Source organism: Xyrauchen texanus, chromosome 9 (assembly GCF_025860055.1).
Source record: "Xyrauchen texanus isolate HMW12.3.18 chromosome 9, RBS_HiC_50CHRs, whole genome shotgun sequence".
Classification (NCBI taxonomy): Eukaryota; Metazoa; Chordata; class Actinopteri; order Cypriniformes; family Catostomidae; genus Xyrauchen; species Xyrauchen texanus.
Genome location: NC_068284.1, coordinates 48,909,553 through 48,936,674, shown reverse-complemented (window position 1 = coordinate 48,936,674; position 27,122 = coordinate 48,909,553). Strand labels below are relative to the sequence as shown.

Below are 27,122 nucleotides of genomic sequence, written 5' to 3'. Positions count from 1 at the left end.
AAGCAAAAGTGTGTAAACCCTTTGTGTAAAGTGTGTAAACAAATGTTGAAAGCTTTAAAAGTCTATATTGAGACCAACTGGTCCTCAGTATCCTCTGTGGGTGTGGCTTGGGAGGCACTTAAGGCGGTTCTTAGGGGAGAGAAAGCAGGAAACTTTGTGGAACAATTTGAACTCCCTAAATTGACGAATGAGCAAAAACATTTCTCTTGATTCTGAGATAACCTTGGAGGAGCTTGGCGAGGTAATTAAGGCCAGGGTTGGGAGGATTACTTTTGAAATGTATTCCACTATAGATTACAGGATACATGCTGTAAAATGTCATTTGTAATGTATTCCGTTAGTTTACTCAAGGTCAGTAATGTAATCTAAATACTTTGGATTACTTCTTCAGCACTGGTAGATTTTTTCACTTACAAAATACATTCTGTAAAAAACCCAAATATCTTCTGCAGTGTTGCTTCTAAAACAAGATCAATCAAACTGATGTTGTTTTGAGGATTTATAGATATCTTTACAGGAATACAAACACAGAAATGATCAAGAATATGATTTCTGCCCTAATATCAAAGATCTTACTAGAATGTTTTTTATTATAATCTAACATGAATTTTCTTGATAATAAATATGATGGTGTCTGGTCACATGTGCATGTAAAATGGCTAGAAATAGCATTTTAGCTTAGCGTAAAGCTAACAATTTACACAAGGTTTATTTCTATTTCTTCTGCTCCAATCGTACCTCAAACGTTCTTCTCTGTCTGCTCGTATGAATGTCACATCATAAGAAAGTGATTCACCGCTGCTCAAACGCACTTTGGATCATTTATATGATGTTTAAATATCAAATGTAACAAATTACAATACAATGCAAAGTAATCTCTTCAGTAATCTAAATACTTTTTGAATGTAACTGTATTCTAAATACCAATGATATAAATTGTAACTGTTGTGGAAAACAGTTACTTATATTTAGTATTTTAAATACGTAATCCTGTTACATGTAATCCGTTACTCCACATCCCTGTTAAGGCTTTACCAAGGTTTCGGGGTCAGATGGTTTTGCCACTGAGTTTATTAGATCTTATGCTACAGAATTGCTCCACTTTTGTTAGAAGTTTATACGGAATCATTAAAGAATGGAAAGCGGACCATGATGACACAAGCCCGGATCAGTCTGAATCTTTTTATTCATTAACAATTTTTTATTGACTCAAACATATAAGAAAAAAACCCACAACATACTGTATATACATCGAGACAACATTTAACCCCCACTATTACCCCTCCCCAAATCTCTCTCTCCACAGCCTCTACCCAAGAGTCCCCCAAAAATGCCAAATACCATCCCCAGCCCTCTGCTTGACATCTCCTCAAAAGCCGCCACCCTCCCCATCTGGTCACAAAATACAATACACACACATACACACACACACACACACACACACACACACACACACACACACACACACACACACAAAATAACAAAAAATAATGCACAAAAAAAAGATACACTGAGGCATCAGTGTGTTACATTCGTTGTGCTTTAGCGCACTACACCACCAGCACTCGTTACAGTGTATTACTGCCTGTTCATTCAGAGTCTGGGGGCGGAGCTTTAACCTCTATCAAGAGATTATGGGAGAAAGATTTAATCTTAGTATTGGAGGAGGGGGTGTGGGCTCGGATTCTAACAAACATCAAGTCTGTATCTAAAGATGCACCTTATGCAATTTCGAGGCAGCTTTCGAGGAGGGGTCAAGCAGAAGTCTGGGGAAATGGGGCACCTACTTAGTGTTTTTGGGAGATCCATGAGGGCCTGGTGGATGCTATTGAGGGATCGATGATGACTCTATAGCAGCGTATCCTTCCTCCTATCCCGGGTTTCGGCACCAGTGTGACGAGTTTAGTGTTTGGACAGATAAGCGGGAGCCAGTTTCCACAGCCCACGAGATTTCTCTTTATTTCAATAGAACAGAAAACACTTTCCAGCTTTGTGCCAAACTAAAGATCAGCCTTTCCGCAAAAACACTCGAAGAACACAGACACGCCATCTCTGGTGTAACACTCCCCGTCTCTCACCGCAGACACAGAACATGTAATTAGACACAATTCACCCCAGGTAAGACCTTTACCGCCTCCACAAATCCATAAGTACCCTCTCGACCCTGAGTATATCTGTGGTAGACTCACGCAAGATCTGAAACCATGAATCGCCTCTTGAAACTGGTGCTCTTAAAGGGACAGTTCACACAAAAATGTAAATTCTGTCATCATTTACTCACCCTCATGTCATCCCAAATGTGTGACTTCTGCAGAACACAAATGAAGATTTTTAGAGGAATATTTCAGCTCTGTAGGTCCATACAATGCAAGTGAATGGTGACCAGAACTTTGAAGCTCCAAAAAGCACATAAATGTAGCATAAAAGTAATCCATAAGACTCCAGTGGTTTAATCCATGTCTTCAGAAGAGATACGATAAATGGTCTACACTTATATGGCGTTTTTTTTTTTTTTACCTTAGAGGTTACTAAAGCGCTTTACACTGTGTCCCAATAACACACCTACACTCACATACATACACAAATGGTGGCAGAGCTGCATACAAGGCGCTAGTCTGCCATTGGGAGCAACTTGGGGTTCAGTGGAGAGTCGTGTGGACCGGGAATCAAACTACCAACCCTACGATTAGCGGCCGACCCGCTCTACCACCTCAGAATATGATAGGTGTGGATGAGAAACAGATTAATATGTAAGTCCATACAATGCAAGTGAATGGTGACCAGAACTTTGAAGCTCCAAAAAGCACATAAATGTAGCATAAAAGCAATCCATGCGACTCCAGTTTGGTTTAATCCATGTGATATGAAGTGATATGATAGGTGTGGGTGAGAAACAGATCAATATTTAAGTCCTTTTTTACAACACGAGTGAGATTTATTCATCGAGCAAGTTTACATGCAGATTCTTACACCGATGATGTATAAATATGTGGACATGTAAGGTCATGTAAACATCTCAAACAGTGTTCCTTTATTGGAGTAAGGTCATAAACTGTCTTCACCACGCGCATTACCCTGATTTCGCATCGCGTGCGGTTGCATAAAGGTGTTGCCTTGTTTTTACTGGTTTGTGCAATGTGCGCATGTCTGTTTACATGTTGACGTCAAAAGCAGGACTAACCCGATGATGCATGCTACCTTGAGATTTTTTAAATAAGCTCATTTTTGGTGGTTATCAGCGTATTGGTGTGCGTGTTATTGTGCTCATTGACTTAAATGACAAAAGGTATTTGTGAAACATTTTTAATTAATTATATCTGATATAATAAATGCTATAATTATTGAAAATCACTTACAGCTCCTTTGATTTGCAGGTTAATGCGATGCCCGCGTTTGAGCCGCAGCAGTTTTGTGAATGAGCATTTCTGTAGTGCACAATGAAGCATGACGTCATCATTCTGACGCACATGGAGGTGGAATCCCGCCGCTCCCGTCATCAGCACCAGTGGGCGTGTCCTCAGTCTCCGGGCTTCATTCATAAAGTCCTGCTGCATCAGGATGAGATGGGACGCGTTTGCTGGAGGATGGTGTCATTGGTGAGCGCTTATAACGCGTCTCTCACACGGACAGCATGAATTACTAATAGGTGAGTGAACCCCGCCTGTGAGGTATGGCGACACTTTTGACTATCCGATTAAACAATTTTTATTGAACGTGAAATCCCCCCGTATAGCGCATGCATCAACAGTCTGACTCATCGGAACCTTTAAACACGTAAATGTAAATGTTACAGAATTTTTCGCAATGATGGAAATCTGCGTTTCGCGCATCTCTGGTTATGATCGCGTCGCGTCATTGAACGCGTCCCTCGACGGACTGTGAATGCGCAAATCATGTATTAACTGCCTTGCGAGTAGCGTCGACGCGTCGCGATGTTTGTGGTTGCAGATGAGCTCATATCGACACTACTATTTCCACGGAGCGGTTTTATCAAAACGGAAATAATGACGTAAAGCCGAACATGATTAGCAGCTATCTGGACTAAACCCTGAATATAAAGACTGAGAAACACATATGCAAAATACATTAAAATGCTTTAATGAGTTATTAATGAATGTATATGTGTAATGAATGTATATGTGTAATTCTGGCTCTTTCAGATTGGTTGGGCTTTAATCTAATGCAGAGCACAGATCAATAGGCTATATTGACCAGACCGATTAATCGGCTGATACTTGAATTATTGAGGCAACTATTGGCTGATTAACAGCAGTCATTCCATTGCATTTACATTATTCTCAATGGCAGAATGTATATGGCTAATTTTAATGGCAGATAGTTGGGTTAAAAATGAACAAAGTGCCATTATTGATTGAGTACATAAACAATCAGTGTTCAAAACAATGTCCGGACCCCGATTCACCACGGTAAGCCTATAAAATGATATGTAATTTGAGCTGTCGGGTCAGATTTGGCGTGATATCGCTGGCTTATAACGTACATCCCTGCGACATTACGTCATGTCCGTGAACATAGGAAAGAAGAGTCGGCTGTCTCATTCGCATGTAGATGACGGTAACTACAGTTCAGTCAGTCACACCCAGGGCTGGTAATCTGGCATACCGGGCATTTTCCCGGTGGGCCGACGCACTTTGGGGCCAATCAGGGGAGGACTGGCCATTGGGAGAACCAAGGGGGTCCCTTGGGTTGGCCGAGACCGGGAAGCTTAATTGAGCCGTTGTGTTATGCAGATCGGACCACAAAACGGCACCGCGATATGTAGAAAAGGACAGCGAACACCCTGTTCCGGACAGCATCAAAATAATGTATCATGCATGTTTGTTTGTATTTACATTTACATTTATGCATTTGGCAGATTCTTTTATCCAAAGTGACTTACAGTGCCCTTATTACAGGGACAATCCCCCCGGAGCAACCTGGAGTTAAGTGTCTTACTCAAGGACACAATGGTGGTGACTGTGGGGATCAAACCAGCAACCTTCTGAGTACCAATGTATTATACAGAGCATTTATTACAGTGACAATCCCCCCGGAGCAACCTGGAGTTAAGTGCCTTACTCAAGGACACAATGGTGGTGACTGTGGGATCAAACCAGCAACCTCCTGATTACCAGTTATGCGCTTTAGCCACTACAACACCACCACTCTATATAACACTCAGATAAAAAAAGTAAATATAAATGTTCATTTTAATCTCACACAGCATGGAATCGCCAAAGAAACCGAGAGATTCTCGTTGATGTTCGCTGAAGCGGAACACTGTGAACCGCTGGTTGAACTCTTAAAGTGACAGTAACCTTTTTAGAGTTTCTCATCCAAACGAATGTAAAGTCTGTGTTATTACTTGTGAATTATACACATTATTTCAAGCAGTGATAGATCATATCATTATTATACATACAACTACATGATATAATATTAATTCATATAATGTAGATTTTGTTATTTTTACAAAGTTACATTTTTGATTATTAAAATTCGTGTGGTGCTAAAGTGAGTCAGTGTGATCGGATAAATATAAAGATGTCTGTTCATATTGTGTTCTTTTCTTTCAGACGTCACACACAAACTTACAGCATGAGTGATGAGTCTCCTGCACAGACCCGTCTCACCACTGTGAGTAACACAACTTCATCCCTGAGGATGATGAAACACATTTTGGACCACTGAATGAATGACATTAGGATCAATAACTCACAGTTGTCAAAGTAATGGTCACAGTAGTGAGGTCAACGGCGGTTTATAATGCCTACTTTTGCACAGTGGTCGACAGAATTGATAAATTAGCTCCTAAACTTAAAGGGAGCTATTGTGCTAAATTCACTTGTACATGGTGTTTGTACGTGAATGTGAGTCGGCCGTGTGTACACAAACACCCTACGATGATAAAAGTCTCTTATATTTCCATTCATCAAAAACTGTCAAAATGAACGCTTTTCCTTTCTGCTCTAAAGTGACGTCACGTTAGAACAGGCCACGCCCACGACTGGTGACAGGCTCCACCCTATTATCATAGCCCCTCCCCTGAGTGATCTACACACATACAGATACAGTGAGAAGAATAATGTCTCATAAGTGAACATAAGAGTCTTCATGAACTCCCGGCCTCAGAGCCACTGATGACGCAGTGGACCAGATGGACTGGTAATCTGGCATAACGGGCATTTTACCGGTGGGGCGGCACATTTTGGGGCCGATCAGAGTCGGACTGGTCATCGGGAGAACAGAGCGGGCTGGTGGTTCGGCCGCGAAACAGGCCGAATGGGCCGTAATAAGCTAAAATGAGCCGCCGCCGCTTTATGCAGAACAGACCACAAAACGGCACCGCAATATGCAGAAAAGGACAGCGAACACACCCCGCTCAACTTTTGGGCAGTTGCTGTGTAAAATCCCGGTCGATTTCTCTTCCCAGTCCAGCCTGAACTCCAGTATTTACACTGTCAATCATATCGGTTCTGATTTGTTGTTGCTGTAGTAACCGAAGCACGAGCTGTAAAGGCACACCCCTCTTCCGGAAAGGGGGAGGGGAGCAGCAGATCATTTGCATTTAAAGAGACACACACAAAATCAGCGCGTTTTTGATTCCACCCAAAAAGAGGCTTTTATAACATGATATAATAAATGATCCATGGGGTATTATGAGCTGAAACGTCAGACACATTCTGGAGATACATATTACATCTTGTGAAAAGGGGCATAATAAAATTATTATTTTGGGAAAGGGGCTCCTTTAAAATATATATATTTTTATTATTATTATTATTGTTAACCCTTAGCCTACGTCTACATTAATCCGGACACATTTGTAAACGGCGTTTTCATTTCAAAACGCTCTCCGTCCACACTAACGTTTAAGCGTTTTCCAAAAGTTGCTCATCCGCACTGAAATGTATGAAAACGCTTAAATCGTGTCACTGCGCATGCGGGAAATCCAGCTGCGTGTGCGGTCTGAAATGCAATTAGACCCCAGGTATGCAAGTGTGTCAGGTTTTGTATTTGTATTATATTTTTTATAATTATTTCATATCTATTTAAGTTTACCATTACAGTATATATATTTCTTTATGTATTACAAGATAAATAAGTACTATATTCATATAAATAAATACTAAAGCATGTTGACATTTATATTTATTCATTTGGCAGATGCTTTTATCCAAAGCCACTTCCAAAAGAGCAAGAATACAGAATAATACATTTACTCATACACACACACACACTCATACACACACACAGTTTTTGGCTCCTCCGTATGCAAGCTCTTATTCAGCTGTAATTTTAACACACTGTGTTGTTTCCAGATGCAGAAACTGAATAATTATCTCAACACACTTTTGATTATGAACGGTTTGTTTTTACCGTCAGTGACTGAATGTCTCGATACAGATAACATCTGACATCTGCATCTCAGCCTCAAGACTCCTGTCGCAGTGTTCTGTTAAAGGAGCTTATAAAGGGAACTCTGTTTAACATCCAGAATGGAATTAAAATGGAAATAAACTGGCCTGCCCACCTGATGAACTTACAGTCCACTGATGTGTGTGTGTGTAGGACGTCCCGCTGGCGTCCGGTGCGCAAGAGGAATACGTGCTTCTGCTGGTGGTGTTGTGTGTGTTTGCTGGCGGGACACTGATCGTTCTGTCCCTCCTGCTCGTCTTCTGTCACCGCTGCTGTCGAGGAGGACGCCGATACTCCAGGTGACATCAAACTTCAGATTACAAGATTTACAGGGTCTTTGATTTGAGATTAAAGTGTCAATGAACTCAACACTTCAGATAAACCGCAAAATCATTCTGAACTTCTGCAACTTTCAAATGTAAGTGAGAAAATGCGTTCCCTCGCAATAGTTTTGCGCTCCCTCGCAATAGTTTGCGCTCCCTCGCAATAGTTTTGCGCTCCCTCGCAATAGTTTGCGTTCCCTCTCAATAGTTTGCGTTCCCTCTCAATAGTTTGCATTCCCTCGCAATAGTTTTGCTCTCCTTCACAATAGTTTTGCGTTCCCTCTCAATAGTTTTGCGTTCCCTCTCAATAGTTTTGCGCTCCCTCTCAATAGTTTTGCTCTCCTTCACAATCGTTTGCGCTCCCTCGCAATAGTTTTGCTCTCCTTCACAATAGTTTTGCGTTCCCTCACAATAGTTTGCGCTCCTTCACAATAGTTTTGCGCTCCCTCTCAATAGTTTTGCTCTCCTTCGCAATAGTTTGCGCTCCTTCTCAATAGTTTTGCGCTCCCTCTCAATAGTTTTGCTCTCCCTCACAATAGTTTGCGCTCCTTCACAATAGTTTTGCGCTCCCTCTCAATAGTTTTGCGCTCCCTCTCAATAGTTTGCGCTCCTTCACAATAGTTTTGCGCTCCCTCACAATAGTTTTGCGCTCCCTCTCAATAGTTTTGCTCTCCTTCACAATAGTTTTGCTCTCCTTCACAATAGTTTTGCGCTCCCTCTCAATAGTTTTGCGCTCCCTCTCAATAGTTTGCGCTCCCTCACAATAGTTTTGCGCTCCCTCTCAATAGTTTTGCTCTCCTTCACAATAGTTTTGCTCTCCTTCGCAATAGTTTTGCTCTCCCTCACAATAGTTTTGCGCTCCCTCTCAATAGTTTTGCTCTCCTTCACAATAGTTTTGCGCTCCCTCTCAATAGTTTTGCTCTCCTTCGCAATAGTTTTGCGCTCCCTCTCAATAGTTTTGCTCTCCTTCGCAATAGTTTTGCTCTCCTTCGCAATAGTTTTGCGCTCCCTCTCAATAGTTTTGCTCTCCTTCGCAATAGTTTTGCGCTCCCTCTCAATAGTTTTGCTCTCCTTCGCAATAGTTTGGCTCTCCTTCGCAATAGTTTGGCTCTCCTTCGCAATAGTTTTGCGCTCCCTCTCAATAGTTTTGCACTCTCTCACAATAGTTTTGCGTTCCCTCGCAATAGTTTTGCGCTCCCTCTCAATAGTTTTGCGCTCCCTCTCAATAGTTTTGCGCTCCCTCTCAATAGTTTTGCTCTCCTTCACAATAGTTTTGCGCTCCCTCTCAATAGTTTGCGCTCCATCACAATAGTTTTGCTCTCCTTCACAATAGTTTTGCACTCCCTCTCAATAGTTTGCGCTCCTTCACAATAGTTTTGCTCTCCCTCTCAATAGTTTGCGCTCCTTCACAATAGTTTTGCTCTCCTTCACAATAGTTTTGCGCTCCCTCTCAATAGTTTGCGCTCCTTCACAATAGTTTTGCTCTCCCTCTCAATAGTTTGCGCTCCTTCACAATAGTTTTGCGCTCCCTCTCAATAGTTTTGCGCTCCCTCTCAATAGTTTGCGCTCCTTCACAATAGTTTTGCGCTCCCTCTCAATAGTTTTGCGCTCCCTCACAATAGTTTTGCTCTCCTTCACAATAGTTTTGCGTTCCCTGTCAATAGTTTGCGCTCCTTCACAATAGTTTTGCGCTCCCTCTCAATAGTTTTGCTCTCCTTCACAATAGTTTTGCTTTCTCTCTCAATAGTTTGCGCTCCTTCACAATAGTTTTGCGCTCCCTCTCAATAGTTTTGCTCTCCTTCGCAATAGTTTTGCGCTCCCTCTCAATAGTTTTGCTCTCCTTCGCAATAGTTTGCTCTCCTTCACAATAGTTTGGCTCTCCTTCGCAATAGTTTGGCTCTCCTTCGCAATAGTTTGGCTCTCCTTCGCAATAGTTTTGCGCTCCCTCTCAATAGTTTTGCTCTCCTTCGCAATAGTTTTGCACTCCCTCTCAATAGTTTTGCGCTCCCTCTCAATAGTTTTGCGCTCCCTCTCAATAGTTTTGCTCTCCTTCACAATAGTTTTGCGCTCCCTCTCAATAGTTTTGCTCTCCTTCGCAATAGTTTTGCTCTCCCTCGCAATAGTTTTGCGCTCCCTCTCAATAGTTTTGCGCTCCCTCTCAATAGTTTTGCTCTCCTTCACAATAGTTTTGCGCTCCCTCTCAATAGTTTTGCTCTCCTTCACAATAGTTTGGCTCTCCTTCGCAATAGTTTTGCGCTCCCTCTCAATAGTTTTGCACTCCCTCACAATAGTTTTGCGTTCCCTCTCAATAGTTTTGCTCTCCCTCGCAATAGTTTTGCGCTCCCTCGCAATAGTTTTGCGCTCCCTCTCAATAGTTTTGCTCTCCCTCGCAATAGTTTTGCATTCCCTCTCAATAGTTTTGCGCTCCCTCTCAATAGTTTTGCTCTCCTTCGCAATAGTTTTGCTCTCCTTCGCAATAGTTTTGCGCTCCCTCTCAATAGTTTTGCACTCCCTCACAATAGTTTTGCGTTCCCTCTCAATAGTTTTGCTCTCCCTCGCAATAGTTTTGCGCTCCCTCGCAATAGTTTTGCGTTCCCTCGCAATAGTTTGCGCTCCCTCGCAATAGTTTGCGTTCCCTCGCAATAGTTTGCGCTCCCTCGCAATAGTTTTGCGCTCCCTCGCAATAGTTTTGCTCTCCTTCGCAATAGTTTTGCGTTCCCTCTCAATAGTTTGCGCTCCTTCACAATAGTTTTGCTCTCCTTCACAATAGTTTTGCGCTCCCTCGCAATAGTTTTGCTCTCCTTCGCAATAGTTTTGCGTTCCCTCTCAATAGTTTGCGCTCCTTCACAATAGTTTTGCTCTCCTTCACAATAGTTTTGCACTCCCTCACAATAGTTTTGCGCTCCTTCACAATAGTTTTGCACTCCCTCACAATAGTTTTGCTCTCCTTCACAATAGTTTTGCGCTCCCTCTCAATAGTTTGCGCTCCATCACAATAGTTTTGCTCTCCTTCACAATAGTTTTGCGCTCCCTCTCAATAGTTTTGCTCTCCTTCACAATAGTTTTGCGCTCCCTCTCAATAGTTTTGCACTCCCTCACAATAGTTATGCTCTCCTTCACAATAGTTTTGCGCTCCCTCTCAATAGTTTGCGCTCCATCACAATAGTTTTGCTCTCCTTCACAATAGTTTTGCGCTCCCTCTCAATAGTTTTGCTCTCCTTCGCAATAGTTTTGCTCTCCTTCACAATAGTTTTGCTCTCCTTCACAATAGTTTTGCTCTCCTTCACAATAGTTTTGCGCTCCCTCTCAATAGTTTTGCTCTCCTTCACAATAGTTTTGCTCTCCTTCACAATAGTTTTGCTCTCCTTCACAATAGTTTTGCGCTCCCTCTCAATAGTTTTGCTCTCCTTCACAATAGTTTTGCACTCCTTCACAATAGTTTTGCTCTCCTTCACAATAGTTTTGCTCTCCTCTCACAATAGTTTTGCACTCCCTCACAATAGTTTTGCTCTCCCTCGCAATAGTTTTGCTCTCCTTCGCAATAGTTTTGCTCTCCTTCGCAATAGTTTTGCTTTCCCTCTCAATAGTTTGCGCTCCTTCGCAATAGTTTTGCTCTCCTTCGCAATAGTTTTGCTCTCCCTCGCAATAGTTTTGCGCTCCCTCGCAATAGTTTTGCACTCCCTCACAATAGTTTTGCGCTCCCTCTCAATAGTTTGCGCTCCATCACAATAGTTTTGCGCTCCCTCTCAATAGTTTGCGCTCCTTCACAATAGTTTTGCTCTCCCTCTCAATAGTTTGCGCTCCTTCACAATAGTTTTGCTCTCCTTCACAATAGTTTTGCGCTCCCTCTCAATAGTTTGCGCTCCTTCACAATAGTTTGCGCTCCTTCACAATAGTTTTGCGCTCCTTCACAATAGTTTTGCGCTCCCTCTCAATAGTTTTGCGCTCCCTCTCAATAGTTTGCGCTCCTTCACAATAGTTTTGCGCTCCCCCTCAATAGTTTTCGCTCATTCACAATAGTTTTGCTCTCCTTCACAATAGTTTTGCGCTCCCTCTCAATAGTTTGCGCTCCTTCACAATAGTTTTGCTCTCCCTCTCAATAGTTTGCGCTCCTTCGCAATAGTTTTGCGCTCCCTCTCAATAGTTTGCGCTCCTTCACAATAGTTTTGCTCTCCCTCTCAATAGTTTGTGCTCCTTCACAATAGTTTTGCTCTCCTTCACAATAGTTTTGCACTCCCTCTCAATAGTTTGCGCTCCTTCACAATAGTTTTGCTCTCCCTCTCAATAGTTTGTGCTCCTTCACAATAGTTTTGCGCTCCCTCTCAATAGTTTGCGCTCCTTCACAATAGTTTTGCGCTCCTTCACAATAGTTTTGCGCTCCCTCTCAATAGTTTTGCGCTCCTTCACAATAGTTTTGCGCTCCCTCTCAATAGTTTTGCGCTCTTTCACAATAGTTTTGCTCTCCTTCACAATAGTTTTGCTCTCCTTCGCAATAGTTTTGCGCTCCCTCTCAATAGTTTTGCACTCCCTCACAATAGTTTGCGCTCCTTCACAATAGTTTTGCGCTCCTTCACAATAGTTTTGCGCTCCCCCTCAATAGTTTTGCGCTCCCTCACAATAGTTTTGCTCTCCTTCACAATAGTTTTGCGTTCCCTCTCAATAGTTTGCACTCCTTCACAATAGTTTGCGCTCCTTCACAATAGTTTTGCGCTCCCTCTCAATAGTTTTGCTCTCCTTCACAATAGTTTTGCACTCCCTCTCAATAGTTTGCGCTCCTTCACAATAGTTTTGCGCTCCCTCTCAATAGTTTGCGCTCCTTCACAATAGTTTTGCGCTCCCTCTCAATAGTTTTGCGCTCTTTCACAATAGTTTTGCTCTCCTTCGCAATAGTTTTGCGCTCCCTCTCAATAGTTTTGCACTCCCTCACAATAGTTTGCGCTCCTTCACAATAGTTTTGCGCTCCCTCTCAATAGTTTGCGCTCCTTCACAATAGTTTTGCTCTCCTTCACAATAGTTTTGCGCTCCCTCTCAATAGTTTTGCGCTCCCTCTCAATAGTTTGCACTCCTTCACAATAGTTTTGCGCTCTTCACAATAGTTTTGCGCTCCCCCTCAATAGTTTTGCGCTCCCTCACAATAGTTTTGCACTCCTTCACAATAGTTTGCGCTCCTTCACAATAGTTTTGCGGTCCCTCTCAATAGTTTTGCTCTCCTTCACAATAGTTTTGCTTTCCCTCTCAATAGTTTTGCACTCCCTCTCAATAGTTTGCGCTCCTTCACAATAGTTTTGCGCTCCCTCTCAATAGTTTGCGCTCCTTCACAATAGTTTTGCGCTCCCTCTTAATAGTTTTGCGCTCCCGCTCAATAGTTTTGCGCTCCCGCTCAATAGTTTTGCGCTCCCTCTCAATAGTTTTGCGCTCCCTCTCAATAGTTTGCGCTCCCTCTCAATAGTTTTGGGTCCCTCACAATAGTTTGTGTTCCATCATGGTATCTGTACCAAAACCATAATAATCACAACATTTATGTTTAAATCTTTAAAAATTTAATGTGGCTTTTTAAAGACACTGTTATTGAAGAATGAGGCAGTTAAAAACTTTACTGAACCCGATAGCTCATTAGTAAAAGGTAAGCCAATTAAAACAGAACTTATTTACAGGATATAAGACGTCTTAGAGGAAATGGGTAATAAAAATAACACATTTAATAGAACTAATTATAACTGTTTTTGTTACAAGAAACCTTTATTACATTATTTCAATAGTGGGAAAAATCAAGCGATAGTGTTGAATATTGCCCCTGTAGAGCTCAGTTGTAGGTTCATCATTGTGTCATATGTTCTGATTTAGTATAACTTGAAGAGTTTTGCCGCATTAAATATTTCTAAGGGTTCTGTGCTTGCATGTGTGAATTAAATATCTGTACAGCATCAAGGACATAAACACAAAGCAGCTGTAATAAGAAAGTCTGTGCCGTTGATTTAACCTTGTGACACTGGCAGATCTGTTCTCTTGTTTATGCTTAAATAAGTGATAAAACTGCCACAAGACAAAAAGAAGAAGCCTTCTCTCTGTTGCTTCTCCAGTAAATGTATCTTCATATTTTACTTGGATTTTACGTGATGTTTCAGATCGAGCGATGACCTGGAGAAAACCAACACCACATACGTAGAAGAGATTCAACCAACACAAGGTGCCACAAACATTCAACATATCCAGAAACAACATGAAAATTCAGCATTGTTGACGTTGTTGACATGTTCCTTCCACAGACTTGACCATCACGACTAGTTGTCATGGTGATACGGACACAGAACATTTCCTGTCTGCTACATGCACAGGGCGACGGGTGTCGTTCAATGAGAGCATCGTCTATGAGCAGAGCGCCAAAGAACAGGAGAAAGGTCGAAGGTGAGTGACATTCATAGAAGGGTCAAATCTGTTGCAGGGGTCAAACTCCTAAACCACATTTGATGTGTGTCTGTATTCAACCATGTTTACTGATGTGTGCCTGTGTTTTAGATTGAGCCGTCTCTGGTTATGAGGTGAAATATATTGTATTTAGCAATCTGTTTTATGTGTCAGGTACACGCTCACAGAGGGCGACTTTCATCACCTGAAGAGTGCTCGTTTGACTCACCTGCACATACCGACTCCTGCACTGAACATCCTCACCATCATGGAGTGCGACTCACCTGAGAACAGCGTCAGTGTCACCGAACAGCCCTCACACACACCGGCCCTCGCTATATTCCAGGTAATCACTGACTGCACCTCCACAGTTCAGCTGTAAACTGGGTTAAACCTTTGAGTGCCACGTTACAACAGCTTGGGTTTTTGTGTGTGTAGCCCGGCGAGGGTCCTTCTCCAGACTCACCTGTATCGTGGAACTGTCAAAGTCCCGTCTGCACTCTACCTGGAGATTCGCTCAACTCCACCCTGAACACCAGCGGCACTAACGTCAACACCGAATATGCCACCAAACCACCACGATCACAAACCGTGAGTTATATTCTATAAACCAGTGTTCCCAACTGCTGTGCTGCACACAAGTGTGCCGTGAAAGATTGTCAGAATACATTGAAGTCTATGAAGTGAGGGATGTTTATACGGGTAAATGGTCATCACATGACTCAAGTCAGCGCTGCTGAGTGAGAGCGGACGAAGGATTGTGTCCGGGCTGTAAAAGGTGCCCTCCACGACCACGTCAGATCGTTGTGCACTTCCGGGAGGAAGGGGACTGGAGTGGGGTGTGGCCGCGAGCGGTGCGCCGAACCTAGATACCAATCGTCAAGCCGCTAGTGTTCGGGGGTTGGCGGAGTGTTCCACTCTAGCGCCACACTCGCGGCGGCCTGGACAAGCATGGCATCCTCGGCGTCTGACATAACCAGAACGCTCTCCGATGCAGCGATCGAAATTTCATCCATCTCGCGAGTCCCGAGAGTGAAGTGAGCTGTCGATCTCATCCCAGAATTGGGCGGAGGTAAACGAGCGTACCAGGGAGTGGGCGGTCCGTGGGGATTTACCCGGTGAAACCGAACCCGCTGAAGCCCCCAAATTGCTTTCAGCATCAGCCGAGGCGGCCTCGTACAACTGAAGTGGCTTTCTTCTGGGAGAAAGAAAGCCGCGACCGCAGTGAGAACATGAACCATCCACAAACGCTTTCTCAACGTGATCGGGGCACAGACACGTGAGGCAGTGAATGTGGCCATAGAGAGGTAACGATCGCACCCAGGAACGACACAGCGACGGAAGCTCATCTTTAAAAAGACGCGTCTTGAAAAAGACGTTCAATGTCTCCGTGTCTGCTCTTTCAGAGAATATAGACTCTCTTTAGAGGGGAAATAGCTCTTAAAGCGCTGTCGAAGCATCCAAGGGTGTAATCTGTACAGAGTGGAGAGGAACCGCTGGTAGTGCGCCCTGTAGCCAACAGCCAGGCTCGAAGACCTTTCAGAAAAGGTGAATGGAACGGACTTCATCCGCTGCCCAGACCTCCTTTATACCCGTATGTCGGGGGAGTGGCATGCTAATTTAGATCGCCAATACGCCAACTTCTCATTGGCCTTGTCCCAAAGAGGTGTCTCGAGCGCTCAAGAGCGACCCCTAGTGTCACTTCATCGACACAACATTGAGTGAGTGACCGAAGGGGAATCACTATTATTAGACTATTATTGTTATCGTTTTGGATTAAGTATAACGCTCAGACTGAAGGAAGACTACAGATCTGCTTTGCTCTTTTAATGCTTAAACACTATAAAGTCTCTCTGTAGATTTCGGTCATGAACGACTCACTGATTCGCACATCAGACACTCATTCCTCGCCACATTAGTGACATTTCCAGAAGGGGTCACTGAACTGATCCGTTTGAACAAATGTGTGAAACAGAAGCAAGTCTCACTAAAATACTCTTTATTTTGCAGCTGATTCTGCACAGTTGTAACCTTGAATAAACTTGAATCACTAAAATAGCTGGAATTGGTGCTTTTATTTTATTCTTTAAAAACAATATCCCCTGAATAAATGTTGTTGGACCAGTGATGGTCTCACCTGTATCGCCCCTCGTGAGTTTGTATCGCTGTAATTTGTGGCATTGTAAGGATAAATCTACAAATGACAAAAGCAAATTTGTTGCTTGTTCATGACCCATGCAGCGCTCTCTCCACCTGTGACCTCACAGTGTAGCCGACCCATGTGACGTGTTCCAAACATTACAAGTACACGCTACTAAGATGGGTTCTTGAAAAGGAGAAATATTGATGATGGTTAGTCGATGAGGGGTCGTGGGGTCGTAGAATGTCATATAAAATGTGCCGTGCCAGAAATAAAGTTTGGGAAACACGGATGTAAACATCAGTGACAACATGAGTGAATAAAACAAGATCAAGTGCAGCTCATATTTGTGTTTGTGTTCATTCACTTCATATTGAGAAGTTGGAAAAGTTAAATATGAACTATGCTTTGAATGACAAAGTAAATCGTTTTTTTTGGTTTTTGCTTTTGAAATGAAAAAACATTTAAAGAAAATGTGCAATTCTGTATTTCAATTTCGAAGTGAAAAATAAATGAGCAGAACACGCATGTGACATGTTCATGTGTCCGTGTGCAATCCGTGCATGTTTCTCATTCTCACTTAAAACTAAAATCTAAATAAAAATGATATATTGTAATAACTCTTGAATATAAGAGACGTATACTGTACGTGGAGTAAGACTGTTCACATGATCAATAATAGTAAATATGGTATTTGGTATGTTGTATGTTATTTCTGCACATGTAAGTTTACCGTTGATTTGCATGATGGGACTTTAGTGACGTGTGCGGATCACAGAGATGGGTCGACACTGACCAATCAGAGCATTATTACAGGCCATTAATTATGCAGGAAACATTAAACATGATCATATAATGTATCGGGATTATAGAAGTTGATTGGAGTATCTGGCAGAATACATTATACCCTGGATTATACCCTGGATTATACCCTGGATTATACCCGGGTGGTTTTAATGAAGGTAAAATAGTCTACGCTAGATTCTCTATTGGAATGGGCAGTCCCTAAAAGGATTGGCATGAACAGTCGGCACGGGATTGAAATCAGGTAGACACTGGTATTATTATCTTTCCTGTGTCCACATATACAGTTAAACTAAGACCCAGCATATATGATCCTCACAGGAACAGCAGAATATCAGGAAGGGATTACCGACCGGGCCAATGCCCTTGACTACCGGGGGCCTTCGACTGCCCTGGGGTGCCCTGAGCTTTAAGGCTGCACAATCTAGTTTTGTGACCCCGCCCACGCTTGAAAACCATTTTCGGCATGAACAAAGGCTTTACTTTTCACTGGATGTTGAAACCCCTGTTGCTTCCAGCAATCTGATGCTGTATATAAGAGTCGGTCACGTGACCTTTGACCTCCGTGCCCCAGGTGCACTCTGTGTCACTCACACTTGTGTTTCAGGTGGAGTTAATGAGCAGCTGTGGGCTGATGGAGAAGGATTCTGGTTCCGGTCCAGCTCTGACTCACGGCACCATGTTTCACTTACTGTCTAAACTCCGGCGGCATGCCAGTCTGGAGGGCGCTGCGCCGTTCTTCGCCGTGAAGAAGTGGAAGTTTGGCACCATTCAGAGAGCAGCGAGTCTTGAAATTAAAGGTGAGAGTCTGTTTTACAGTTGTGACACAATCTGACACATTTACATGTTCACACTGCAGTTAATATGGAGTCACTCCATGAATTATAAACGCCAAACGTGTTCAACTGTTGGCATCCATGTTTCTTGTTGTCATGAGACGGTGAAATGTTGCTATGGCAATCACTGTCAGTCAGTGTGGCGTTCATTTCCTGCTGAGCTGTAGATCACATTAAATGTGGCGGTTTTATTCCTGGAAGTCTTCAGCTCTGTACCAAAGCTTAGTGTGCTGCCTAACTAGGCCGTATTTTAAGGCATCATAAGTGTAGCGCCGGTGTGAAGGTGGACGCCAATATTACGCTGTCTTTTACCAGTTTGTATAAATTCATCACATGTAACCTTCATGGCAAAGTCAAACCCATAATGCATTGCGACGAGCCGAGTGAATTATTTACAAAATTGTATTTACAAATCAAACGTGCAGCAAAAAAATAAAATAAACAAATCTAAAATATATATATATATATATTAAAAATAAAAAATTAAAATTGTCAAAACTTTTTGTCTATTATCCCAGTAAAATATCTAAACATTCTTAATAAAATATATTTTATTTGAGAAAACTTGCTAAATATTTTGGTCTTGTTCTTCAGAAAATTGTTATTCAATTTACTAACAAGAAAAAATGATTTAATAAAAATAGTTCAGTGTAAATTAAACTGGATTTCTGCTCAAGAATATTGTCATTAATAGGGATGACAGTTAATTACATTACATGCAGTTTAAATGCATACATTAATATTTGTTGAGAGATGATCAAAGATATTGTGTCAGACGAGCAAATGACTGAATAAACATTATAAAAGTGACTTTAGAAGTCAATATCATTGATTATATTTTCATATCATTTATTATATTCACTCGCAGTACTTACAGGCTGCATGTCATTGTTTTAATTGAATTGGTTAATATTTATTTGAATATTTCTCTTTTTAAATAAAGCAGCGTGTTAGTTTAGAAGTGAGACAGATCAGTCGATAGATCCATATTTTACTGTCTGCTACTGTGGAAATGTTTCTTTAGCTTCTCTCAAATATAAGACTTATAGACATCACATCCGACTGCATGTCAAACAATAAAACATCTCATCTTAAAATTCTTTGTACGTATAAAGTATGTGTTGTTGTAGGAGCTCCGCGGAGACGTGCGTTTCAGAGGCAGCGAGCGGCCAGCGAGACTCTCGATCAAGGAGTCGGTGACTTCCTGCTGCACAAACCTCCCGTTCAACCGCCGCCGGACGCCCTCAGACGGCTCTCAGCGAGTTCTCTGGACGCGGGGTCTCCAGCTCCCCTCAGCAGGTGCAGTCACATCACACTCCGTTTCCCATGATCCTCTTACAACAGTCAAGAAACTCTGAGACCCGAGTGTCACTGCTGTGTGCATTTCCAAGTCCACATATGTGGACAACAAGACCAAGTCGTGAAATTTTAAACACCACCAAGCTATAGAAAGTGTTGATTATTCATGTTGAGACATTACAGACATCATAAATGATCATAATTAATTCAGATTGAATGTCCAGCATCATCCAATCACTGTCAATCATGTTCAAATAAAACATTATAAATGTGAATCTATGAACTGATGATCATTGAGTGATCCAAACATCATCTGCAGCCTGAAACTGAACTTTTGATCAGATTTTAGGAGTGAACGCACTTAACTGCATAGAGAGCTATAGGATGCTCCCTTGCTCCCTATTTAGTGCATGACTTAACCTCCAGTGTGCTGTCTGTCTGCACTGATCTCAGAACAGTTATAGGAGAGATATAGGATGCTCCCTTGCTCCCTATTTAGTGCATGACTTAACCTCCAGTGTGCTGTCTGTCTGCACTGATCTCAGAACAGTTATAGAGAGATATAGGATGCTCCCTTGCTCCCTATTTAGTGCATGACTTAACCTCCAGTGTGCTGTCTGTCTGCACTGGTCTCAGAACAGTTATAGGAGAGATATAGGATGCTCCCTTGCTCCCTATTTAGTGCATGACTTAACCTCCAGTGTGCTGTCTGCCTGCACTGATCTCAGAACAGTTATAGGAGAGATATAGGATGCTCCCTTGCTCCCTATTTAGTGCATGACTTAACCTCCAGTGTGCTGTCTGTCTGCACTGATCTCAGAACAGTTATAGGAGAGATATAGGATGCTCCCTTGCTCCCTATTTAGTGCATGACTTAACCTCCAGTGTGCTGTCTGTCTGCACTGGTCTCAGAACAGTTATAGAGAGATATAGGATGCTCCCTTGCTCCCTATTTAGTGCATGACTTAACCTCCAGTGTGCTGTCTGTCTGCACTGATCTCAGAACAGTTATAGGAGAGCTATAGGATGCTCCCTTGCTCCCTATTTAGTGCATGACTTAACCTCCAGTGTGCTGTCTGTCTGCACTGATCTCAGAACAGTTATAGGAGAGCTATAGGATGCTCCCTTGCTCCCTATTTAGTGAATGACTTAACCTCCAGTGTGCTGTCTGTCTGCACTGGTCTCAGAACAGTTATAGAGAGCTATAGGATGCTCCCTTGCTCCCTATTTAGTGCATGACTTAACCTCCAGTGTGCTGTCTGTCTGCACTGGTCTCAGAACAGTTATAGAGAGATATAGGATGCTCCCTTGCTCCCTATTTAGTGCATGACTTAACCTCCAGTGTGCTGTCTGTCTGCACTGGTCTCAGAACAGTTATAGGAGAGCTATAGGATGCTCCCTTGCTCCCTATTTTGTGCATGACTTAACCTCCAGTGTGCTGTCTGTCTGCACTGGTCTCAGAACAGTCTGAAATGCATCTTATTTTCATCATAACTTCATATAAAGCCTCTGAAAGACACATTTATCAGTTTTTGGATGGACACATTTATTCTCAATGTGATAATGACAGTAAATATAGAAGAACTGAAAATAAGCCTATAGTCCACATATGTGGTCATTGTGTTTAACAGAGTGCCGTTTCACGATATATCGCTCAAATGTTTAAAATGGCATATCAGATGAAACTAGAGACTCTAATCTTTTGACTCAAACAGGTTTCAATGTAAAAAATGAATGAGGTTTCTTATCAGATGTAGTTTTGCTGGCGTTTCTCCCAAAGATAAACTCTGCTGTGGTCAGCGCCATGTTGTTTGGTCACCCGAAAGGTTGCTGCAACGACATCCTGTTTACTGTTCGTCTCTATGTACCTCTGCAGGTTAGAGGTCCAGGCCGTAATGGAGCTCAATTGCAATGTAAGGGGCACGACGACAGATGTGGCACTAATGTTTCCCTCATCACGCCGACCTCTGGAGATGGACAATTCTGAAGAGGATGGACAGGAAATGATCGCAGGAGCATCAGGAGGTGGTACGGAAGGATTTGGACTAGCGTGTCGTCAAGAGAGTTTGGAGCAGCCGAGTCTATATCGTGACATCTGGAGCCTGAGAGCATCGCTGGAGCAATACGCCTCTTCTGACCTGAGCAGCAACGACAGGGACTCCGTCGATGCCGACAGCGTTTGCTCTGTAGGTCCCTCGAGAATGGGTGTCCCCAGCAACCAGTCGCAAGACATCGATGATGAGATGGACGGGGATGGCGAACTGGCGTACACTGATGTGGTGAGGGACGCAGGGGTGAGAAGAAATGGGAAATACAGTGTGGACGCTGAACGAGGCAGCGACGGAGAGACGGGCAACCGGAAGCTGTTGCAGATGGACAGCGGTTACGCGTCGATCGAGGCACCGTGCAAGGCTCCGGAGGAATTTCGACTCTTTGGAAGTGCTTCTGGGAAGACTGCTTCAGAACGCAGACACTTCTTCACAAATGCTGGGCGGAAAGGGACTGTTTGCGAGAGTTTTGAGGCACGACTGTTCAAGGAAGAACTAGAAGATGAGGTTTCAGAAAGTGGTGTGACTGTGGAGACGGAGAATCCAATTAGAGTAACTCCAGAACTGACCCCCGCAACCAAACCCAAACTACGTTTCCGGCGTCGCGACTACAGCATCGATGAGAAGACTGAGGCGCTGTTCAACGAATTCTTGCGCCACGATCCTCAATTAGACCAGCAAGGGTCACCCTCGTTGCACCACCGCCACCGCTCACGAATCCATCTTCGGAAGCAGTGGCAGCGCACCAAACAGCACAGCGACCCTGGTGCCGCACGATACTCGCCATCCCTAGAGCGACAGCGCTGCTACCCGCTACGCAAAGGTGACAGCGCAAACTACCCCTTGGACACGCGCTGCCATAGCATCCTGTCTCGCATTGCTAGCGCCGCGGATGAAGAGGCCAGTGAGGGGTCAGTTGGTACTGAATCTCCTATGCCAGACAAGCCAGAAGAGCTCGAGGGTGCTGGTCCACCCTCAGAAACGGGAAGCTCTGGTCCAGAACTGGAGGAGAACTTCAACAACAGCAGCAACAACACAAGCTGCCAGTTCTCTTCATCTCATCTGCAAGACAACAATGCCAGGGATTGTGGGATACTCAATGACATCCAGACAGATACACAAAAACAGTCGCAGACAGACTGTGGTGGGACTTTGACCACTTTTAGTACTCAATTACATTCAAACACAGATGCACTCATGCCTGGAAACATCCATCATACTGGCACGGGTCAAGTGGACTACTCGCATCACACTCTTACTGGCATCAGTCCATCAGACAAACTGGCGTCCACTCTGGACGATCAGATCTACTCAAGTCTGAGGACTCAAAGAGGAAGTCAAGAGTGTGTAGTGACTGTAAGCCGCACCTCGCCAGACCTTGAACAAGAATAACAGTTGTTTGAAATGGTAGAGCCATCAGGTTTGTGTCAGATGGTAACCCTCATCTTGTAAAGTTCATATAACATTCATACATGTTTATTTGGATTCCTGAAGAAACTGTGACAGAACCTTGTAGACAGCAGCAGGTTTCAGTTCGGTGGTAATCAGTACCGCCGGTCCCTATACACATATTACACAGTCTGTGTAAGGCACCAACTCGCCAGAAACTTCACTGGCTGCGTTAAGGTCCCGGCAGCAGTTGCAGAACACAGGTGATCACCTTGCACTCACACTTTTACCTCGCCCCTTGGTACTGGCGCTCGCCCCTTGCGCCTCGCCCCTTGGTACTCGCCCCTTGCAAATTGGGCCTCGCGCTCGCCCCGCGCCTTGCAAATTCCGTAGAGCCCCGCAAGTCTGTCTTGCAGCTGCAATCATTTTACAAAGTGCCGAGCTCTATCTGTGCTTTGCGGGAATGTTATACTGCTGTGCTACATTGATAAAACGCTTGGCGCAGGAATCAGCATAATGTCTTCTAACACTTTCCAGATGGTCAATGTGACATTAGCAGCATTTGTGGAAATTGACTTCTCATGAACTACGGTTTATTCGCTATTTTATAAGTATTTTATAAGTATTTTATTATTTATTTTTCCTTGTTTTACGGTTTAGATATTTTTTCCCTGAAAAAAGGACACAAATATTCAGTATGAAAATATAAATTTGCACTGCAAAAAATGTCTTTGTCTTGTTTTCCAATAAAAATATCTAAACGTTCTTAAAATGTGATTTAGGGGGTGTTCACACTTAGTTTGGTCCTCTTGGTCTGGACCAAAAAAGAAAATGATACATTTAGTCCTCGTTCGTTTAGCGTTCACACTCATTAGGAAAAAGTCACGACCTGATTGGACAGCTTTTATGACGTATATTTTTGGAACATGCCGATCATCCAAAACAATGCTGCTGCTGGGCGAAATGCGCTCGTTGGATGTATATATGGTGGTATTTTTACCAGCTGAGAACAAACAAAGAGTTAATAAAGTGTGTAAAGGAGTCAAAACAACGGCAGGAATTCCTCCGTTACTCACACTATTATGATATGCTTCATGGAGACGGTGGTTCCGACGCCTGTCCCGAACTGTAATGTATCGCTCCTATGATGAGAAGAACCAGGTGTGCTTGAGGTCAGTATTAGGCAAATTACTTCCTGTTTTTGGTCCGTTTAGACGTCTTTGGTCCATGTTGCGTTCATATATCAGTCGAACCGCACCAGAGTTCGTTTGGAAGTGGACCAAGTCCCACTCACTATTCTGAAGGTCTCGGTCCGCTTGTTTGTTGCGCACCAAGGTTCGGGTGGCAGCGTTCACACTTGTTCAAATTACCCGCACTAACAGAGCAATCGCACCAGAGTTCGTTTTAATCGACGCTTAAGCTGACGCTGACTATCACAGCTGGAGCCGTGAGTTTGAATCCAGGGTGTGCTGAGTGACTCCAGTCAGGTCTACTTAGCAACCAAATTGGCCCGGTTGCTAGGGAGGGTAGAGTCACATGGGGTAACCAAATTGGCCCGGTTGCTAGGGAGGGTAGTGTCACATGGGGTAACCTCCTCGTGGTGGTGATTAGTGGTTCTCTCAATGGGGCGTGTGGTGAGTTGTGTGTGGATCGTGGAGAGTAGCATGAGTCTCCACGGTGTCATGCACAACAAGTCACGTGATCAGATGCGCAGATTGATGGTCTCAGACACGGGTGCAACTGAGACTCATCCTCTGTCCCCCGGTTTGAGGTGAGTAACTGCACCGCCACGAGGACCAACTAAGTACTGGGAATTGGGCATTCCAAATTGGGAGAGAAGACCATTTAAAAAGCCAAATTTTGTTCGATTTCTCAAAACTAGAAAAAATACATTATGCCATTCTGCGTTTGACGTGATATTTACTTGTTTTGAGGATTTTTGTCTTATTTTCTAGTAAAAAGAAAAGTGAAACCTTGAACAAGAATAACAGTTCAGGCCATGTTTGAACTGGCAACATTTGCGTCGCGCCCGCCCAGCGCCCTGCAACGTTCGCCTCGCGCCCGCCCCTGCCAACGTTCGCCTCGCGCCCGCCCCTGCCAACGTTCGCCTCGCGCCCGCCCCGCACCTGGCAACGTTTGCCTCGTGCCCGCCCCTGCCAACGTTCGCCTCGCGCCCACCCCTGCCAACGTTCGCCTCGCGCCCACCCCTGCCAACGTTCGCCTCGCGCCCGCCCCGCACCTGGCAACGTTCGCCTCGCCCGCCCCGCACCTGGCAACGTTCGCCTCGCGCCTGGCAACTTTTCCCTCGCCCCTAGTAAAAAGAAAAAAAAACATTCTTATAACAAAATACATTTACTTATTTAATTCTGATAAGAGATTTATTCTTGTTTTTAGAGAAATCGAACTCAATTTTGTAATGTTTTTGCTTATAACAAGAAAGTAAATACAAATATATGCCAACGGGGAATCCCTTGATTCAAAGAGAGAGTTTATATTTCTTACCCCGTTGGCATAGAGATTTTTCCCATTTTAGGCATAAAGCACACCCGATGTTATTCGATTTTTCTGGAGGTTAAGATCAGGTCATTCTGCTCCTCAAGTCATTTTTGTCTTGTTTGAAGAATGTTTAGATATATTTACCGGGAATATAAGAATCATTTCTTTGATTGGTTTAATATCAAGCTGGTGGAGTTTCTGGTTTCCGGTCTTCTCATTTAAATACAGATTTGTAGCACAACTGATGTACTATTGGACAATAATGGATGCCGAGCGAGTGTTTATAGCAGTGGGAGTTTCCCTGTGGATAAACTCAAGCTCACATCTGATTGGACGGACATGATGCGTAAACAGTCTCCAGTCGTTTCCGTGTCAACGGTTGCGTGTTTCACAGGATGACATCACACATGACCTGCGGAGAAGCTCTATATGACATCGTCTGACCTTCAGGTGACATGAGGTCACACTAAAGCACATCTGTGGTGTTGAAGACGAGACTCCACGAAACATCTGTCAGCACTGAATATTCTCTGCGTTTGTGTTCTGTGCGGCAGATGATGCTGATGGTTGATAACTTCAAATGGAAATAAAGGTGACAAGATTCACTTCGAGCAGGAAGACTCAGTTTGGCTGTTGGTCACATGATGTTCCCTGTATGTGCATTAGACGTTTATTATGCCCTACTATGCATATGTATTTACCTCACCTTAGTGTTATTTTGAATCTTTAATAATGTATTGCCCGTTTGTTTACTGAGACAGGTTGGATCACCAGAACGCTTGATGTTCCGGTGTTGATTTGGGTTTTTATAGATATAAGTAGTTTATAAATGATTACTTGGGCTGCAGCCGCACTGATTGGCTATTAAGTAAACTGTGCTGCGCTCACGGCACTTATTCCCAAGATTAAATCAGTGTAATTAATAACGTATTGTTCATATAACATGTACATATTTAATATTTTCTATTAAATAAATAAGTGACTGACTGAAATGCATGACCACACTTTCGGTTTGTGTAGTTTTATTATATAGTTTGGGCCAATAATGGGATTGTGCAAGTATTTTATTAGTCATTAAAGCTGCGTACACACCGTTAGCGACACATCCCATTCATGTTCAATGAGAGCACAGCGACTTCCGGCGACACGAGCGGTCGCGACCGTTGGCGACTAGATGTGGGCGTGTCCAGCGACGCAACAAAGTTGAGACAAGTTCAACTTTATTCAAATGAAGAGCGACTAACGGAAGCGACAGCCAATAGGAGAGAAGACGGGAGAGCTCACGTGATCCTTCTCTCTCTCTCTCTACAAACAAAACCATATAAATGATCAGATATGGTGAATAAACGTACAGCAATGGAATGACATCCGTGAATGTCATTTATAAACGTTACTAGGCAACCAGTAGCGGGAACGCCCACTAGCGACTTCACCGCCAGCCACTGGCGACCTGCAGCGAAGCTGGCAGTGTGTACGCAGCTTAAGTTTCATTGTTTGGTTATTAGAGCTATTATTATTATTATTATTATTATTATTATTTCTCTCTGATTTGCTATATAACCTGTTGAAATAGTTTCATCATTTGGGAACAGAACACTGAGGGCAGTAAATTATTATTTCAGATATGAATCCAAAAGTAACAGAACTGTTAATGTAACAGAGAATCGATACATTCCTTGATGTGCAAAACAGAGTTCAAAGATGGAAGTCAGATATTAAAGAGATTGTTTTAATGGCACATATTTTGATGGGGAAATGATGGTCGATTGATCGATTTGGGTTTTGATTTAAAGGCTATATCACACAGTTATATCAGTTCTCTTAATAGAGCGCAACAGTCTGATTCAGAAGTAAAAATCACATTCATTAATCCCATAGACAAATTCATTTTCAACGATAACTTCTAAACATTTAAAGACAGACCGACCGTGAGCGCCGATGTTCTTCATCGATGGTCCGTTCA

At 43.2% G+C, this 27,122-nt stretch overlaps 1 protein-coding gene across 4 annotated transcripts; it reads left to right on the top strand.

Annotated features, from left to right (window-relative positions):
- The first annotated feature begins 3,591 nt into the window (after positions 1-3,591).
- LOC127649110 (voltage-dependent calcium channel beta subunit-associated regulatory protein-like) lies at positions 3,592-26,142 on the top strand. 4 transcript variants are annotated; one of them, XM_052134057.1, is made up of 10 exons: positions 3,592-3,646; positions 5,577-5,637; positions 7,573-7,718; positions 13,868-13,929; positions 14,009-14,147; positions 14,322-14,493; positions 14,586-14,738; positions 17,699-17,891; positions 19,043-19,226; positions 21,103-26,142. In XM_052134057.1, exons 2-10 carry the CDS (start codon positions 5,599-5,601, stop codon positions 22,664-22,666), a joined length of 2,652 nt encoding a protein of 883 aa, XP_051990017.1. In that variant the 5' UTR covers positions 3,592-3,646; positions 5,577-5,598; the 3' UTR covers positions 22,667-26,142. The 4 variants fall into 4 exon arrangements, with proteins under 4 accessions (XP_051990017.1, XP_051990015.1, XP_051990016.1 ...); XM_052134055.1 differs by having other exon boundaries at positions 3,593-3,646; positions 4,917-5,637; XM_052134056.1 differs by lacking the exon at positions 3,592-3,646 and having other exon boundaries at positions 4,373-5,637; positions 19,058-19,226.
- Positions 26,143-27,122: the final 980 nt, after the last annotated feature.

Coding starts and splice junctions, on each gene's coding strand:
- LOC127649110 (XM_052134055.1), top strand. CDS start 5,545: ATGTCTGTTCATATTGTGTTCTTTTCTTTCAGACGTCACACACAAACT. Junction 5,638..7,572: donor CACAGACCCGTCTCACCACT/GTGAGTAACACA, acceptor GTGTGTGTGTAG/GACGTCCCGCTGGCGTCCGG. Junction 14,148..14,321: donor GAACAGGAGAAAGGTCGAAG/GTGAGTGACATT, acceptor TTTATGTGTCAG/GTACACGCTCACAGAGGGCG.